Below are 18,936 nucleotides of genomic sequence, written 5' to 3'. Positions count from 1 at the left end.
AAACCTGACGTGGTCTGCAGCAGAACAAATGCAAGATTTGGTGTACAGGCAGCCATCCAGCTGGTGAATTCTTATCTAAAAAGCAGGTTATTTCACACCCTGTTTGAAAACAAAAGGCAGAGAAGGCATAATGGATCTGGGAAAGACAAAGGACATGGAAGAAACAGAGTCCTTGAAACACTTGCCTCCAAGAGGCCACTTCCTCAGCATTGAAGTAGCTCTGCATGGAAGGAATGAAGTAACCTGCCCCAACACAATGGCCGGGGCTAAGGGCAGGGATGGTGCCCAGAGCTTAGTGTGGCCCCATACTGCCAGGTTTACGTTCATACCGCAAGCCCACAGCTTCCACATTTTGCGGAGGGATATATATTTTTGTTTGTTTGTTTCTATTTGTTTAATTGTTGTTGGTGGGTTCGTTTGTTTGTTTGTTTGTTTTTGGTTGGTTGGTTGGTTTTGGCAGACTTTGTCAGCTAGTTTCCATTGAACATTTCAAAGCTAAGTGGCTATGGCCACAGGTCAGACCCATGACCCATCTGTCCTACCCACCCTCTCCTCCCTAGCAGATGCCACTGGAAGGGCATACAAATAAAACAAACATACAGCAACATTTCTTGTCTCAGTTTACAGAAACTCACAACTTGGAAATTTCCCGAGTTGGCGGTCTAAAAGGGGGCCCGCTTCTAAGATGGGTCAGTGTCAAATCTGTTTTTGCAGGGTGGCTGGAGGTATTCAGTAACTGGATTCAAAATGCCAGACTGCAGCTGATGTGCTACAAGGAGATCTACTGGTCAAGTGCATGGAGACAAAGCTATTGATGATTAATCTGACACAGTGACTACTCATTGCTCAAAATCTCCATGAAAGGCTATGCAAGCTACAAAGTTCCCTCGGTAGTTAGCATCTAACCAGAGAGAGGATGCAACTGAAACATTTGCTTCACATAATCATTGAATGTCCACCTGGTTTAACGTCACTAAGAAAGAATTTCAGCTACTTGATTTTTCACAGGTCACAATGCAAGTCCAGTGACCTCTACTCATGTCCTAATATGACTGATTGGAAAAGCTTATGGGAAACAAATCTTTTTTTTTTTTTTTTTGATACAGACGTGATTACACATACTTGTTGTTATTTAGGTTAGAACTGAGTGAGCTACCAAGTCAGCTTGCAAATCCCAGCAGGGCTGTACACATCAGTTTTGCTTTACTGTTTTGCAGAGATGAAAGTGAATTATACATCGAACATGAACACAACAGAAAATAAAAAATCATGGATATAAAAGAAAGAAATGCATCCTCAAATCCTGAAATACGTGTACGGGCCTTTCATGCCCCAGAGATGCAAAGTGAACTTCTGCCTGTTGCGAACTCAAATGCAGGTGTCAGCCTAGCTATTGTCTCCAGGTGCACTGTAAAAACAGCAGACTGAGTCATTCGGGATCAGGTGTCCAATTCTGCCAGCATGGGAAGTGTCTCAGTCCTACAGTGTTACCCCCAGCTCCCTCGGCTGAGCAGAGGCAGGAGGTGAAGGAAGGAATTCACAGCTTTGTCAGAGAGATGACACAACCTGGTTTTGGGGATCTCTTTGCTTTCCTCTTGGATCAATACTCCACAATAAAACACCATGGGTTTACAGTAACAATTGTTAATCCAGAAATACTGCACTTCTACCCACAATAACATACTGATTATACAAAAGGCTGGGACAGGGAAAAGAGCCACACAAAATGTGGGAGAAAAAGCATGTGCCACAATATAAATAATGAGGACCCATGGACAAGACTACACATCTCTTATTAACATACCATGTAAGCTGATGAACAGTGGTCTCCACTGCTCCTGGTGTCCTGCTCTACTAGGATATGGCCTGAGGCGGTCTGGCTGAGCCACGCACATGCCACTTGAGTCTTGGTATCTCTACAACTTTGCAAAGGGAGAGTAATTTTCCTAGAATTGTTAACTGTGTTTTCCACAGCACTCAAGACAGGTTGAGAGTGAAGGCTCTGATCTTTAAAGGCAGTGCATACCTGTGGGGGGTGGTGGTAGTCAGGGAGCAAAAAGGAAATGAGGAGCATCCTAGATGGCAGACACGCTTGTCTGAGAGCAAAGGAAGTGAAAAGAACTGTAACTAATGATGGCAAGAGAGAATGGTCAAAATCTAAAGGGCGATGCAGTGGATGCACAGCCTCATGAGCACAATCAAGTACTGGTAAGCTTAAAAGCTATGTAACAACCATCTGTCTCCATGAAGCAAAACAGAAGACAGGAGCAGAAATGAGTGATTCTAATTTATACTTTAAACAGAAAAACATACCCGTCTAAAGTTAAGAATCACAACTTCTTCTGGAAAAATGGAAAGGAAATGGAGAAAAGGCTTAGCCAAGGACTTCTTGAAGTTAAAAAAAAAATAAAAATCCTCATAATCCCTTAAAACATGATTTCTCTGATCTAGTCTTTGTGCTTTTATCACATGGAAATGTCAGTCTACTTTTCTAACCACAACCATGCATGTTATTGTACTTGTACTTTTTTTTTTTTTTAAGCTGCACATTTTAGATTTGTCAAGTAGCATACATGAGACCTTAAAATTTGGCCTGTTTGCTAGGATTAGACCTGAAATTCCAGTAACAGCAGCGAAGTTGCACAAGTGCACTTTGCTTTTATTATTAAATCTTCTGCAACCCATACAGTGGTGCTCCAGGCAGAGGGGTTGGTTTTGTGTAGAGATGGCAGGAAAGGGGCTAGGAGTACATCAACAAACATGCCCCTCAGCAAAAAATGACTGCTCTAGACCAGCAACGTCTGGTTTACATAGGGAGAACAATCTGTTCCCAATTATCAGTTAATTTGATCCTCACCCTAATCTGACCAAACCTTCAAACCAAGCTATTAGAAACAGTATCCACGCCCTCCCTCTCCCTTGTCCTCCTGCTCCCACTTTCAAACAAGTAGTGAAGGGCAATACGGGAGTATCACAGACAGGACCGACATGTTGAAGGAAATATTTTGAATAATTTTGAATACGTTGAAGGAAATATTTTGAAGGAAAGCAAAAATATTGTCATGTAGAAAAAATATCTAGGAATGCATAAATGAAAAACCAGAAGACTTAATTATATAAAACATGTATTACATGATAACTAGGGAGGAGAAGTCAAGCAAGAAAAGGGAAGGGCTGTGAGAGGGGGCAAGGGTCACATTACAGCTTCTACAAGGAAGTAGGGAAGGAGGTGAGTGGAGAAGGATGGACTGAGAGGATGAAGGAGGACAATGGGATCACACACAGCTACCTCTGCACATCTGAGCACTTGGTTTTGTTGTCAACGTCTGTGTGAAGAATTAGGTGAAGAAAAAACCTCAGGAGACTAACACAGCTGAGCATATGCCATGAAGAATTTTTTAAAAGATAGAGACATGGGAGGGGGAGAGCCCTCTTTGTGCATGGTGGATCTGCTAAACCTCATGTGCTGCAAGGTGCATCTGACACTGAAAGTCAACCATTGGATTCAGTCAATATGGTAAGTGCAATTTCTGGATGAAATCAGAGGGAACTGAAGGAAGAAAGGGGAGGAGGGTCACAGGCACACTTCGTTGTGTCAGCTCAGAGCTGGTCACCCGGAGACACCCTGGCAGGAATCTGCACGCTGCCAACAGGGAGTTGTGTTTCCAGAGGAAGGAAATGGAGATAGAGCAGGATGCCAACGTGGGCAGCCTGAGCACTCCCTCAGCCCCTAGGCCTGCTGTGAAAACATGATACAGGAAGGGCTGCCTTTCTGTTATCTGCAACCCAAAGCCTTACAAATGGCACAAAAAGGGGTAGGAGCGAGCTGGCCACTGCAAGAAGCTCCCCAAGGACTTCTCCTCCAGCAGCAACTCTTCTGCAAGGAGCATGTCTAAACACAGGCATTCACAGAAGACAACCAGCTGTAATCAAGCTATTTCCATCCAAGCCATTTCCCTGGAGGACCGTACGCTTTTAAAGGCTACAAAATCCCCTCCCTTCCCCAGGGACACCAGGTACTCTTAAGTTTCATACACATTGTTCCCAAAGTGCTTTCTACAAGAGAATCTGGGATGGAAGTGGGAAATACCACAGAACAGTTTTGAAGACAAGATGTACTCTAGTAGGTAAAATGGCCATAGGGTGATTTAATGAGTTGTGCACTTTTATGTAGCTTGAGAATTGAGGGGAGCGAAGGATGAGGATGGAGAGAGAATAATTTTTCAAGGCTAGAGAGTTTATTCTTGTGTTTTTCCTGTGACACACGCCTGCCCCAGTACTGGTGCTTGGCCCTCACCCAAGCCCCCCTCTGCATGCACGCCTCCCACCAGACAGCCACTAGATCAGTGCAAAGTGGTGACCTTCATCACAAGACCTAAGGGCTTCTATTGCTGAATGGCTGGAGTTGGAAGGGACCTCTGGAGGTCATCTAGTCCAATCCCCCTGCTCAAGCAGGGTCACCTAGAGCAGGTGGCAACTGTTAATCTCCACCAACTCAGTGAGATTACAGGGTACTACAAACAGCTAGGCAGACCTGTTTAGACCCTAGAGCCTTGGCTTTAAAATGAAAGATCAGCACCCCTTTTTGCCTCTAGGGGTGCAGAGAGCACACATTTCCACAGGCAGCAGAAGCAGGCCACATGAGAAGGTCCAGGTACAGCCGATGCAAGTACATCTCAGCAGCTCGCAGCTCAGGCACTAGGAAAGCGTGCATTGCTCCATGAGCAAGCCTGCATCAGAGATGAATGAAAACAGTCTTCTGCCTAAGTGAGATGCCAGAAGCTCCTAGGAAGCCGCAGCAGATAATCCAGAACAAGACAGACATTACTACAAGAACTGCAGTTACCTCTGCACACAAGACATACCTATTAAATCCTTTCTGTTTCTCATCATGCTTCGTCCTTCTGCAAGGCATCCCCATCTTCACTTGGCCTTGTGTCTTGGGCCATCTGCTTGCTGCCACATCCAATTGCCATTTCTAAGAACTGGACTATCCAGAGGGTACCTTTGCAAGACTGCTACACCCTCAGCTCCTAACCACACTGTTTTACTCTACCCTTTCAAACCTCTTCCTGCCCTTGTCCCTTCTGTCAGACTCCAAGATCAGGCCTGAAGGGCATTCTTCGAGCACCAAGTCCCATGGAAAAGAAGGTATATGATCCCTGCTCCTCTAGGGTCTGATAAAAGCCTCTAGGTTGGGCAAATGCAAGTCAGTGTTATTTTCAACCATTCTGTTGTGGCAGCACTGCAACCTTGGATTACAGGTATCAACTAGCAGCTGCAGAAGAAACAATTATTAATTCAAGCAGAAAGTTGGCACTGGCTGTGAGATCGTGTGCTGCATCTCCAGCCATCTGTCCTTAAGGCAGATCTGGCATCGGTGAGCGTACTGCAGCATACCGATGGAAATTTTGATACGCTTTATGATAAAGCTGATGTGAAATCACTGGAGGCTCACTCACCCTTCACCCCACAGATTTCAAAGTCCCACCCTCGCCTGTTTTTAAATACTGGGCACCACCAGGGTGACTCACTAGGCGAGGCAGGGGCAGTGCAGCAGCGACAGCCCCACATGCCATCTGCCCATGCAGAAAGCACAAGGCTACGTGGCTATCCAGCAGGCTTTCTCGACGGCACATGTCCCACTGGCTACCAAAGCACACCTTCCACGTGCACGTGTCCCTGTTAGCTCTGATGGGGAACAGATGTAGCTCTGGAGTACGGAGCATGGTAGGGCAGCAAGCTCCGGGTTAAGCAGACTCTCATCACAGTCCTGACCCAACCAAATTGCCAGCTAAAAGCTGTGTCAGGCTGACTTAGCAATCAACACTTCCAGTTGCTACTTCTGTAGCTCAGTGCTGTATATTTCCATTTATTAACTGAGGGTCGATGAAAACCAGTGGATATTCAGCTAAAATTAGTAGCACAGGTAAAGTTCTGGTGCGTGGCACTATCTTCTTCAGGGTACACTTCAGCTCATGAGGCTGGGAACATGCAAAAACTCCATGCACGTTGCCAAAGATTATTTGCATCGGGAAAATCAAATTATAGAAGAGACTCCAATTCAAACAGTTCTGTAACTACAAATGTGTCTAGAAAGGTTTGGTAAGAATTCTTACAAATTAATGCAGAGGATGAGTATGATAAAAGCATTTACTCTCAGCAAATATATGTTCTCCAGAGTAACTGTCCATATGTAAAATAATCAGAGGGACAACGGGCTCCAGCAGTGAGACTAACACTCACAAATGGTTTATGTCCACCACCAAATCCCCTGGAGCCTCACAGTCCCGGCTGCTCTCTGTATTGGCCGTGGCCACCAGAGCCTGCCAGAGGTCACATCTCGGCCAGGAGGCTGGACTCCACCCTCTGCAGCTCCCGTCCACAGGCACTTGGTGCCCACACACTGGCTGCTGCAGGGAAGGAGACAGCAGCAATTCCTTGCTTTATGGATGCGAAGAGAACAATGACAGTGATGGGGAGCTGCTGTGATGGCAACAGCTTTGGGAACTGTATGCCAATCTGAAGGAGGTAAAGAATATAGGCAAGTTAAACATACAGTTCAAATGAATCTGTGTGAGGAGGAGTACGCTCTTGTGAGCAAAAGTATGTACAAAGTGGGATGGGAAGGCATGAAAACAAACCCAAATCCTGAAAAAAATGTGAGGGGGAAAGCAGAGAGGAAAGGGAGAAAAGAGAAAGGATGAGGAAGACCTCAGATGCCTCGTTCAGGAAACAATATGCATCTGCTTTACAGCAAACTAAAGAAAGGGTTTGTGCAACAGCCTTGTTATACTGACCCCTGCAGCCCATCCTACCGAAGAAAACTGGAAAAGCTCTTCTTCCATTAAAAAAAAACTTTTTTTAATGTTCTTGTTAGAGAGATGACTGACAATTCTGCAAGCTCGGGGTACAGAGCATGAGGTGCTTAGGGAAGTCAAATAAAACAGATGTTTTCATTACGGTTAGAAACAAATAAGGTTTTTAATCTTTATCATTGTAAATCAGTTTCCTATGTTTGTTTTGCCACTTCCTTGTTTTCTACAGCAGAGTAAATGCAATTGCACTGGAATTTCACACCATTCAGTGCCTTTCAGAAAATGTTTTGAAAACAAAGTTTCAGCAAATCAAGTATTAGTGAAAAAAAATAAAATCCAGCCAGTGTTATTTGCAAACTGCCAGGTAAGTTTCAGACAGGTGGTTCACCATGCTTTTCATAGCTGACTGGGGGGCCTTTCTGCAGATACCACTTACAAAAACATTTGCACAGCCTCATTAGATAGATGATTTATACATCAGTCCTAGCAAGCACAGAAGCTAACAATTACTGGAAGTTTCACCCAGCAGTTAATGAAGACACTAATGTTATTTTGAAAAATAATCACTTTTTTTTTTTTTTTTTTGTCCTGTGCAAAGAGAAATTAATTTATATTATGTACCAAAACAAGGCCAGCCTCCCAACAGCTCCTCACAGACATGGGGTATTTCCCAGTTCCTGCTGCAGCTCCCTGTATGAGTGCATGGCAGGCTCTGGACTTCTACTGCATTGCTTCAGCCTGAGTTTACTGGACTGAGACACTGGGGCTGACTCAAAGCAGCAAACAATTGTGACTACCCAGCACATAATCGATAAAATGAAGCAACTTTTTTTTTTTTTTTCCTATAAGTGCCAATTTATCACCTGTGTTAGAGAGACCTAAACTTTTTTCCAAGGAGACAGGAAAAATTTGAGAGAGCCTACTCCCAACATCAGAACCAAATCTCTAAAACATTTTCCAAAATGCAAAGACACGAAACAAACATGCTCGCAGCTGAAAGAAATACAGTTCACTACAAGATGTCTGTGCAGTGAAATCAGGAACAGAGTGATAAAACTAAGTTCATAATTCAGCAGAAAGCAAAACTATTGACAAACAGAAATGAAGTCTAAATCACAGTCTACGTTATTTATTAGCCATATTTAAAGTACGTCTTCACTGAAATATACAAGAGGCAGTGAAAATTATCATCACTGCTTTCATGACAAAGTCATTACTTGCTTTGTAGCTTATCTCACATGCATACTCACTGAAAATATTTACAGCAAATGTACTTCCAAGAAACATCCTTTAAAAAGTCCTCTATACAAATGCAAAATAGCTTGATCCCTTCCTGCAAACAATTTCCAAATTCAAGCATTCCTCTTTAGATTTTATCTGCAGCAGCAGTAGTCCATTTAGGCTTGTATAATGAAAAAAAATTTACTGAGATGTCAGAGAGGCATAATCATTTAATAGTGCAGGTACTCACATTCTCGAGTTAACCAAAGCAAACCACTGTTCCTTAGTCACCTCATACTCGAATGCAGCTGAACATGTGGTCAAACTTGCCAAAATATTCAAGTAACATACGCAGCTTAGTAGTCTGTAACAAGTCTTTCTAGTTCTTTTTCCTGTTGCTGATTGATTCAGCTGGTGCAGAAAACACCACCCCAGAAGTTTGTCTTTCCACTGTTAGAGCTCCATGCAATTAAGCAGCTTGCTTCAATACGTCCAACGCCCAAATCAGCTCCTGCTCGTCCAAAGGCATGCTCTCCCAGACAGCAGGATAACAAATCACACGTACTTGCAGCCCAATAGTTTGTCCATTATGAAATGCTAAGGATTTGGAGACGCAGGCGTACATAGCTGCGCACATAGCTGCATGTTAGAACGCTGGCCTGAAGGGTTTGTAAAGCCAACAAGTCCTGACAGCCTCTGCAAAATGTTGTCCAATTTCGTTTTGAATTAAATACTTGCAATTCATTATAGCGTCTTTCTGCGATTAAGGGAACAAACAGCTTCTATCCTGCAAGAAGATTTGTTTGCATAACAATCCTGAAACTAAAACTTCATCTTGCATTAACACATCCCCTGTACAAACATTTAGCTTTTTTGTACTTAAATATCTATAAACTTTTCCAATAGACAGTTCTACTGCAGGGTGGGGGGAAATTTATAAACCAATCAGTAACAGTTCATGCACAATTTTTCCTTCCTTCTAAGCAGAGGAAATTGTTCTGCATGACTTAAGTTAAAAGCATACTACTAAAAAAAAGGCAAATTATTGGGGGGGTGGGGGGATAAGAAATAAACAGGTACAGGTAAGTCACACAACAGACATTTTGAAGTCTCCCTTCTCAAAAAGATTACAAAAGAATAGATTTTTTTTTAGAGAATGTTACCTCTAATTATATAAAAGTATGGAATGGTAAGGAAGGAAGGAGAAAACATCCTTTTTCAGGACTTCAGTCTGGTAAATTCAGTCTTGAATCATCAATAGATAATGGTAACTTCCATGTTTTCATATAACTCCCACTAGTCTTTAAAAAAAGATTCCTTGTTTTGATTCCTTGTTTTGCATAAATTGCAGATAATGAGATTCCATATTTCTAATTTCCCACACCCAAAATACTTTAATCTCTTGCACTAATTATAAAAATTCTATAGTGAGCATATCCAATAATTTAGGAGTAGTTTCCATGACAAAACATACTCACTAATGAGGCCAGTGCTAAAATGTTCCAGATAAGCCAATTCTTAACATGTACATGTCGTGATCCAGTGAATATCACTTGAACATGAACCTTAGCAATAAAAAAGCTGAAGTTTTTGTATATATGCATAACAAAAGAGGTAGTTAACGTTCTTCTTCAGGATGTTCAGATTGATCCCAGCCACCCCAGCCTGTATTGATAAATCCATTTCCCCCTATACCTACATTAAGAGGTCTCAAAAGAGCACCCACAGGCTCCTGCCATGCACTTGAAATTTTCCATATAATCCCCCGGTAGAAGCCTGGGCTTTAGTGGGCTAAAGTTATGTTTGTGTAGCGATCAGGAGAACAGGAAAATATTGACACAACTGCAAGAGGAACACCACTGCCACACTTTTATCAGTCATTCTGCAGTCTCTGCCCTTTCCTGACCTACCAGGCCTTCTCAGCAACCTTTGAACATGCCAACCAATCTGCTCCAGAGCGTATCACCCAACCAAAACAGACATCTCAGGAGCCTCTTGAAATAATGAAAAACTCCTCTTGACATTGCTTGCTTAGAACTAATAGAGTAAATTAAAATTAGCCAAACCCATAGGGGTGATCAGGACAGGCTGCATATTCAATGCAAAAGAACTGGTTAATCTCACAAAGCAGCTACAGGCACAAGATAACAACCAGACAACCTCTTGCAGTACACCCCCAGGCCTCTCCGAGCCTGGTTTAAGCCTGTGTAGGTCCATGGAAGTGGACGGTGCTTCATGCTGACAGATTGAGATGCCATCCCTTACACCTTCACAAATTTCCACATTTTAAATATTTAAAAGATTATTGGGTGGATAGGGACATGAGGTAGGAGGGACAGACTCTGATCAACCAGGAAATTAGTTTTCAGTGTTTAGTTTTGACTGCTGCCGCTTCCCCCTTCTGCTGCTGTCACAATGTAAGGAAAAGGCAATCCAGAAAATGTAATGATCCAAAGTGGGAAATGCATTCCCAATTAGTTACCTGCAGCACTGCCGTTAGTATTTGCTGGGTAGGCCATGTCTGCTCAGTGACACATCCAGAGCAAGGTTGTTAGCTGTCATGCAAATGTCATGCATCAAGTCCAACCAGACATGCAACCTGAAACAAATGAGAAAAAGGCAGTTAAAAACGTGCAGTTTTAGGAGTTAAATGCATTAAGCAGCAGACATTTTCGAGTGTTGAAGTCTCACCTTCAGTACAAATTTCACCACAGCAGTCACTCACATTGTATTTCTCTTAGTAAGCCCCAGCTATCACACAACCCTGAGCTACCATTTCATTTGAAGCTGTCTCTGACAGCTCACAAGGAGGACCAGCTGAATCTGCAATTGGCCTTTTTTTTTTTTTTCTTTCCTACCCGCAGCTTTTCAACTGCTGGTCTCTAGCTTTCTTTGTACCACAACAAATTCCTCCAATTTGCTCGCACACGTATGAAGTTTCAGATTATCCCACGGCTTATAGAAATGGGGTTAGAGGATGCTAAGTGAAGGGCACCTACAGAAGAGCTGTTACCACATCTGTATCAGTGCAGCTATATCAGTGCTGGACTGGTTGCCCTCTCTGAGCTCTGATGTCCCCCCAAGGGAGGTGAGGGCAGAAGATACCCACCAAACAGACATCCAAGGCAAGCCTGAGCATCCCTGTGCCATGATAAACCACTTGGCCGATGGCTTCCATGTGGAACCAGCATGCTGGCACAGGGGGCCCAGAGTTGGCATTGAAAGATGCACCTGAAAGACCCGTCCCCTGCAGGTCCCAGTGGTGACACCCCCAGTATTCGCATGTTTTGTTTTCAGCACCCATGCAACAGACTGAGCAGGGGCCCGTGAGCTCCATCCATGGGGAGCTGCACGGAGAAGCAGAGCCTGCCTGAAGCTCAGGCTGCAGGTGCAAAGAGAGGACGCTCCTGCCCTGGGTGGGTGGGTGCAGAACAGAAGCCAAACAAGAGGTAGAAGCAAAACTGGCAGCAGTTTTGCAGCTACCTGGCTGCCAGTTAGCTCTGCAAGGCCAGCCTTGCTGGGTCCACAGTAGGGCTCCTGCTACTCCTCTCCTGCCCACTGCAAAGCAGCGTGCTTGCAGTCCTCATCTTCGGAGGAACAGAATTTAACTCAGCCTGTACTGCTGAGAAGCTTCCTCCTGGCTCCGCTTCAAGTTTTCTACAATCCAAACAGCATTTAGCTTTTTTGACTCAAAGGTGGAGCTCAGGTGTATCAAGAACACCCTGCTTCTACGACCCCAGTCTGACTTACTCTGACAGGTCCTTGACAAACCAGTCACATTTTTCCAATTATATTTCATTTGGCTCTGACACTACGTGCATGGAAGTATTTAAGAGCTAAGCAGATTAGCCAAGGAATAGAAAATCCAGAAAAGAATCAGTACAAACAATGTTCATGCTGAGTCAAAGATACACCAGCTGACAGAGAATCCAGTTGTCTCTCGAAAGTGACGGCACTCCATCACAAGGGCTGACACAGCTTAGCTCTCCCTTTCTGGGAACACAAGTACAAATCACTACATTTCTAATACAATCTTGACATTAATTTTCCAAGAATGCAGAAAGACCTCCATTGCAACTCCTCCTTCCCAAGCTCTGACATATATTTTTTTTTAATTTACAATCCCTTGCTGAAAGAATGGCAGGGACACAGAGGTGTCGAAAAGACTGTACCAGCAAAAGGCTACAAACAGAATAAAATAAAACATAAAAGCAGGCATCCAGCACAGCCAAGGTGGCCCATCACAAGATCCCAGGCATAACGTTAATATCAGATTTCTGGAACAATGAAGTATGGTTAAAAAGAACAGTAAAGCACCTATCTGGCTGTGTTTGCAGCCAGGATCAAAGTCTGAAATCTGCTTTTAGCAAAATATTAACTACTTCCTTCCAAAGCGTTAAATTCTAAAGCATTGTTCCTGTTTCTGCCACTGCAATCAGGAGATAAGGTGATGCTTTATGTTCACAATAGGCAAATTCACTGAGTCTCGGTGCATGACTAATGAAAAAATGCCATCGATTTCTTCCCCTGGTAAGCTTCTCGGGACAACCACTATCTCAGGACAGACTGCACTTAGAGGGACAGCAGACACTAAAAGCAGTGCACTGAAGGGAAGACAGGGCTGAATTAATTCACCTACTTCTAATTTGTTTAACGTCACTAGGGCAGCAACAGGAGTGCTTCCCTACTTTCATTATGTATGTTTACTGTACATGGCTGCAGCACAAGGCTCGCACCACTGCAAAGCAAACCAAAGAGGCAGAGTAAGATACCCACAGCATGGTTGCTTTATCAGGCAACCTAATGTCCTGTCCATCCACGACTTCCTATGCAACTGCAGCCAAAGAAAGCTCGAGATACATGTCTGAGAAAACCTGCCAAGGGGTTTGTATCCATCTGGCCATAGCCCTCCAGGGTCCTACCTCGGCGCTTCTGCTCGCTGGATGTTGGCTAGCTCCCTGGGCTTACTCAGCACACACCACAGCTGCACAGCTCCCATTGCTCATGCAAAGGGAGCTGCACGCACCTGACCAACTGGAAGGTGAGGAAATTTGGTACAAATGTTGGCTAGGTAGGCATCAGTTTAACATCGTCTCCACTGAGCAAGGAGGAAGGGCTTTAAACTAAAAGATGGTAGATTTGGGTTAGATATTAGGAACAAAATCTTTACTCAGAGGGAGGTGAGGCACTGGCACAGGTTGCCCAGAGAAGCTGTGGATGCCCCATCCCTGGAGGTGTTCAAGGCCAGGCTGGATGGGGCTTTGGGCAGCCTGCTCTGGTGGGAGGTGCCCCTGCCCATGGCAGGGGGGTTGGAACTGGATGGGCTTTAGGGTCCCTTCCAACCCCAACCACTCTGTGTTTCTATGAAGTCACACCCTTAACCAACACTTATGTCCAACACTTCAGAGGCCAGGAGGCTGAGGTGCCTTCTTCCCTCCCACCAGCAAACTCATGCCTTACACTCCCCATAACTTCTTAGGAAAACATCATTCGGTACTACATGAAAGGATTTTTTGTTTGGTCATTGTTTTTTGCTTTTATTTTTTAAGTGTGCAGCTTTAGAGCTCTTTACTTGCTTCAAAAATACTACTCACCATCACAGGCATGCATGAGGAGAGCCTTCTAATAGCACGAAGCAAATGCAGTTGAGGTAAGAGTTGTCATAAAATTAATAAGACACTGCTGAAAGCCAAAACAAGGCCTCGGGTCTACAGTTTGTTGTGGCTTAAAGAGATGTAATTGACCTAGAACAAACTCCCTTCTGGGTACGCTTCTATTGGTTTCAAAGCTGTGCAGACTGAAGCACCTCTGTTAAGATACGCACTTACCTTTAGTTAAGGCAGTGCTGCTTCTGAGCTTAAATGAGGATTAATAAAATAATTTAGGAAGCAAATTCAGCCCAACATAGAGTGAAAATGGGAAAAGAAGAGAAAAATATGTTAGGAAGTAAATTATTAGAACCTATAACTGGAAGAATTTTGTTGTTGTTTTTGTTTTCTTGTGTATGGTTGTGGGTGGTGGTGTTTTTTTTTTTGGATGAAATGCAACTGCAGTTTACAATCTGCTTATTAAACAGCTGTCAAAGCATGGAAAAAATCCAGCCTCACTCAGCAGACTCACAGAGCAAGGGAATTCATACCATTTTGAGCTGTAACATACAGAACTGAATTTCTGAAGCTTTGCTGGCAAGTACATTGGCCACTTTTAGAAAGGTACTGCATGTGATTCCCCAGCAACACACACCACAAGAACTGCACTTCGACAGAAGCCTCTTGTGTGGGCAAGGCACAGAACAACACTGGAAGTCAGCTAAAACACTCACAGGAAGAAAACAGATGGCTGTACCAAAGCACGTTCTCCAGTGCAGACATCTTACCAAAAAAAAAAAATAGTAGAAGAGCTTACATATTCCCTTCCCAACTCTTCCACTTTTTGCCCATGTGTTTTTACATGCTCTCCCTATGCCTGCCTGCGAATTCTGTGATTTACAGACCCTAGGGCAAATGCAAAACAAGCACAGACTAGCTATATGAAGAGTTATTGCTCAATGAAGCAGTTGTTTAAAGTGTTTTGAATTAGATATTCAAACTCTCTTCTGCCCTCAGGTTCCACAGCAGAAACCTTACACACACATGATCCTCAGTTTCTACAAACTATCACGACACCCCAGCTTTTACAGGTTTTTCCAGAATGGTGATTCTTTAGGCAAATCATCAAGTCTATGTCCTAATCACAAGGGACAGGAACCTTGTTCCTCCTTTGTGTTGCATCTCACTGGGTCACCTACAGCTATGCTAGTATTTCTGAGCCAGAAATACCTGAGTATACTTCAGTCCTGGCATCTTCACAGCAGAGTTGCAGATACAGAATCATAGACCTGGCAGAAAATCCAGGCTCCCACCAATGTTAGCAAGAATGCTTTCAGACAGAAAAACATTGAGGTTAAATCTAAGAGCAGTCGTAGAATGGCAGGGGGGCAACACTTAGTAGAAAAGAAAGATAACTCAGCTCTTAACTCAGAAAAGCAACCATGAAATTCTTTCTGTCCAGGTGTCACAGTCACTTACAGGAAATGCTGGTGCACAAGCACTTGCTTGGGGGATTCAAGGAGACAGGCCTTGGCTTCCCAAGCAGCACAGCTTAAGGGTAAGTAGACATGCATACAACTTTTCCTTTTTCTCATGGCATGCATGGACTGCTAAGGCTACATGGTCACATCAACCACTGAACACAAGCTCCAGATCTGCAGATATCCTGAACCACTCATGGGTGAGTATGGCTAGGACACCAAGATGCTACTGTTAAAGATCTGGACTAAGAGCTGTGGGGCAGAGAGCTGTGGGATTCAAAGGTACTGGCTCCCAGGTGCTCAGATGGACTCACTCAGACACCAGAAGATGGGTCCGGGAGAGAAAACATCTCTGTAATCCTGCCCAGCAAGCACAAAGAAGATTTAGTAGGCCTGGGATGGAGAGATTTGACAGAGCAAGTCGACCCACAAGATGCAACACTTCAGAACTGGCAGTGCTCCATTTTTGCTATAGATGAGTGCAACAAAACTGCTGGCTGACACTTCCCTCTCACATGTGGGTCGTCCTGGCAGTAAAACTCGCCTAGTTTCATTCTACAAGACACAGATAACATTTGCAAACAAGAGCCAAGACACATGCAAAATCCATCTAAAGACGTGGATGGTAATTTCTCTAGCTGCAACAGGAAAATGGCACTAGAAATCCCCCCTCCTGCTCAGCCAGAGGGGCAAGCACTTTCCAAAGTTGTGAGGCTCTACAGGAAATTGGAACATCTGCAACTTAATTCACATTCTCAAACAAATACGCCAGGTGCAATTTAAATGAAGCAAGGGCTGGAGCCAGCAGCAGCAAAAGAGAAAGTATGTGGGGAGTTGGTCTGTGGTTGGTATCTACCCTGGGAGAATGAATGCGTAGATCACTGATAGTCTTTTTTCAATTCTACCCCTACTGTGTTTGGGTTCTTTTTATCCATATGTTTATCAGTACAGGTGGCAAATAAATAGAGAGGCAAGGCTTGTAAGGAAGAAGAAATCATTTTTGTTGTTGTTGTTGTTCTTTATAATTAGATAAAGCTAAAAACCAGGTAAGAATGCAAGTGCGTGAGTAGTTTCTGGTTTTTTTTTGGTTTGGTTTTGTTTTTTTTTTTAGGTCAGACACAGAGCAGTCTATTTTGAGGTAAGTGTAGACTGGGAACAATTTTAAGTTTCACTTAATTATGTAACAATTAACCCATTCACATGCTTTCCAGAGATAATGTCTTTTTAATGTTGCTATCCACATCACAAGCAAAACTATGCAACTTCAGTTCCTGCTTAAATCTCACTAACTTAACAAAATAAATCACTAACACTGGCTGTTTTGCCTAGGCCACCCTAAAATGCAAAGGCATAAATTCCCCAGCTTCCGTGTTTCCTGCAGACTCTCTCAGGCAGCAGTCTGTTGTGATTCAATCTACTCCATCAACAGCGATTATTGTTACTATGTACAATATAATATGTATAACTATGTACTATATAATATGCGGTTGATTTTGGAGTGCATTTAAGCAGGCAACCAAAAAAATAAAATAAAAAAAAAATCAAGCCATCTCACAATGGTATCCATTTTTTTCCCAGAGGATCTGCAGTAAGATGGCAGCAAAAGAAGCCTTGTAAATCCTTTCAGCAGGCAAGTTAATTAACAAGATACGGCTACGGTCAGCATGAATTTACCTGCGTGCCTTCCTTGCTCACTCCACTTACAGCACTGGCCTGTACAAGGTCTCTTTACAGCAGAGCTTCAGGCAAAAGCTGAGCTAAGCTCTGTTAAGAAGAGTGATGGCTCAAGAGCATCTGGGACCTGAGTCAGCGAGCTGAAGGAGAAAACAGTCAGAGTGATCCTAGTGAGGGCACACGGTTCTGTCCCGTCACAAATACAAATAAACAAACAAGTAAGACAAACAAATCAAATCTTTGTTGCTCTTGAACAGCAAATTCCCAGCCAACACAATGTCTCAGGTTATATTGGAATTAACCATTGGTCACCTTCATCGGTATGTCCTAAACTGTCTTCCCCTCACCTAAGCAGACTTGCATTAGGAGGTCTGCCCCCTTTGTTATTTCTGCAAGCAGAGAATAAATTTATAACCTTCACTAACATCGAGGTCTTAGGGGTTTTCTTTTGCATACTTGGAAATGGTCTCCTCCTGCTCTCCTGGGCTGAGATTCTGTTTCATCCTTCCAAGCCACCTACTTGCTGCTCAGGAGCAGGGCTTTACTGCACTGCTTTCAGTACAGAAGATGTCATGGAAAACGGATGTATATGAGAATCTTTCAAAGACCTGTGATCCTTATAGCCACCCAGCGATTTTCTGAATTTCCCTAGTATTGCTTTGTCACCTTCGTTAACAATGACATCAGCACTCTATCGCCAGCTGTTGGATTTTAGCCTCCCTTCACATGGAATTAACCCAAGCAGGCCTGAAGGACCCAGAAAAGAAATCAGCTGTTCTATACAAGCCACATTGACTTGCTGGTAGCAAGCAACAGGGGAAGGATTTCAAAATAGCACCCAGCAGACACAAATATAACGAGCATACCGTGAGGAAGGACAAATGGTCCATCCAGACTATCTTATTTTCAACAGTGGCAACATGAGATACTATTTAAAGAGAGTACCCATGCCTGATGACAAATTACTATCCATGCTTTTTGTGCTCTCCCAGCACCCAGAATCAGTGGATTGGGAATTTCAGAAGGTATTCACAGATTTCTCTAGGTTGGAAGAGACCTCAAGATCATCGAGTCCAACCTCCGACCTAACACTAAGTACTCCACTAAACCATATCCCTAAGCTCTACATCTAAACGTCTTTTAAAGACCTCCAGGGATGGTGACTCCACCACCTCCCTGGGCAGCCCGTTCCAATGCTTAATAACCCTTTCGGTAAAGAAGTACTTCCTAACATCCAACCTAAAACTCCCCTGTCGCAACTTTAGCCCATTCCCCCTCGTCCTGTCACTAGGCACGTGGGAGAATAGACCAACCCCCACCTCTCTACAGCCTCCTTTCAGGTAACTGTAGAGAGCGATGAGGTCGCCCCTGAGCCTCCTCTTCTCCAGGCTGAACAAGCCCAGCTCCCTCAGCCGCTCCTCGTAAGACTTGTTCTCCAGACCCCTCACAAGCTTGGTCGCTCTTCTCTGGACTCGCTCGAGCACGTCCATGTCCTTCCTGTAGCGAGGGGCCCAAAACTGAACACAGTACTCGAGGTGCGGCCTCACCAGAGCCGAGTACAGGGGCACAATCACTTCCCTAGACCTGCTGGCCACACTGTTTCTTATACAGGCCAGGATGCCGTTGGCCTTCTTGGCCACCTGAGCACACTGCTGGCTCATATTCAGCCGACTATCCACCAATACTCCCAGGTCCTTCTCGGCCAGGCAGCTTTCCAGCCACTCATCTCCCAGCCTGTAGCTCTGCTTGGGGTTGTTGCAGCCCAGGTGCAGGACCCGGCACTTGGCCTTGTTGAACTTCATGCAGTTGACCTCAGCCCATCGCTCCAGCCTATCCAGATCCTCCTGCAGAGCCTTCCTGCCCTCGAGCAGATCGACACACGCACTTAGCTTGGTGTCATCTGCAAACTTACTGAGGGTGCACTGGACGCCCTCATCCAGATCATCAATAAAGATATTAAAGAGGACCGGCCCCAGTACCGAGCCCTGGGGGACTCCACTAGTGACCGGCCTCCAACCAGATTTGACTCCATTCACCACAACTCTCTGGGCCCGGCCATCCAGCCAGTTTCTAACCCAGCGAAGCGTACGCCAGTCCAAGCCCCGAGCAGCCAGTTTCTTGAGGAGAATGTTGTGGGGAACGGTGTCAAAAGCC

At 44.2% G+C, this 18,936-nt stretch overlaps 1 protein-coding gene and 1 long non-coding RNA gene across 9 annotated transcripts in view; one reads left to right on the top strand and one right to left on the bottom strand.

Annotated features, from left to right (window-relative positions):
- The window catches only part of KANK1 (KN motif and ankyrin repeat domains 1), a 129,593-nt gene that overhangs the window by 40,030 nt on the left and 70,627 nt on the right, over positions 1–18,936 (bottom strand). For 7 of the 8 annotated variants that reach the window (XM_080573805.1, XM_080573808.1, XM_080573804.1 and 4 more), the window contains one exon: positions 10,522–10,638. In XM_080573805.1, the coding sequence (XP_080429931.1) occupies positions 10,522–10,558 (37 nt within the window). In that variant the 5' untranslated portion in view covers positions 10,559–10,638. Of the gene's footprint in view, positions 1–8,289; positions 8,827–10,521; positions 10,639–18,936 lie in introns of those variants that run through there. The other variant, XM_080573809.1, reaches the window with a different exon arrangement.
- Positions 19–17,206, top strand: LOC308185548. Its single transcript, XR_013943460.1, has 2 exons — positions 19–3,517; positions 15,090–17,206. It is a non-coding gene; the product is annotated as an uncharacterized lncRNA (long non-coding RNA).

The sequence above is a fragment of the Anser brachyrhynchus genome (assembly GCF_964034855.1).
Source record: "Anser brachyrhynchus genome assembly, chromosome: Z".
Classification (NCBI taxonomy): Eukaryota; Metazoa; Chordata; class Aves; order Anseriformes; family Anatidae; genus Anser; species Anser brachyrhynchus.
The sequence above is the reverse complement of the archived record's forward strand: the minus strand, read 5'-3'. Positions and strand labels throughout refer to the sequence as shown.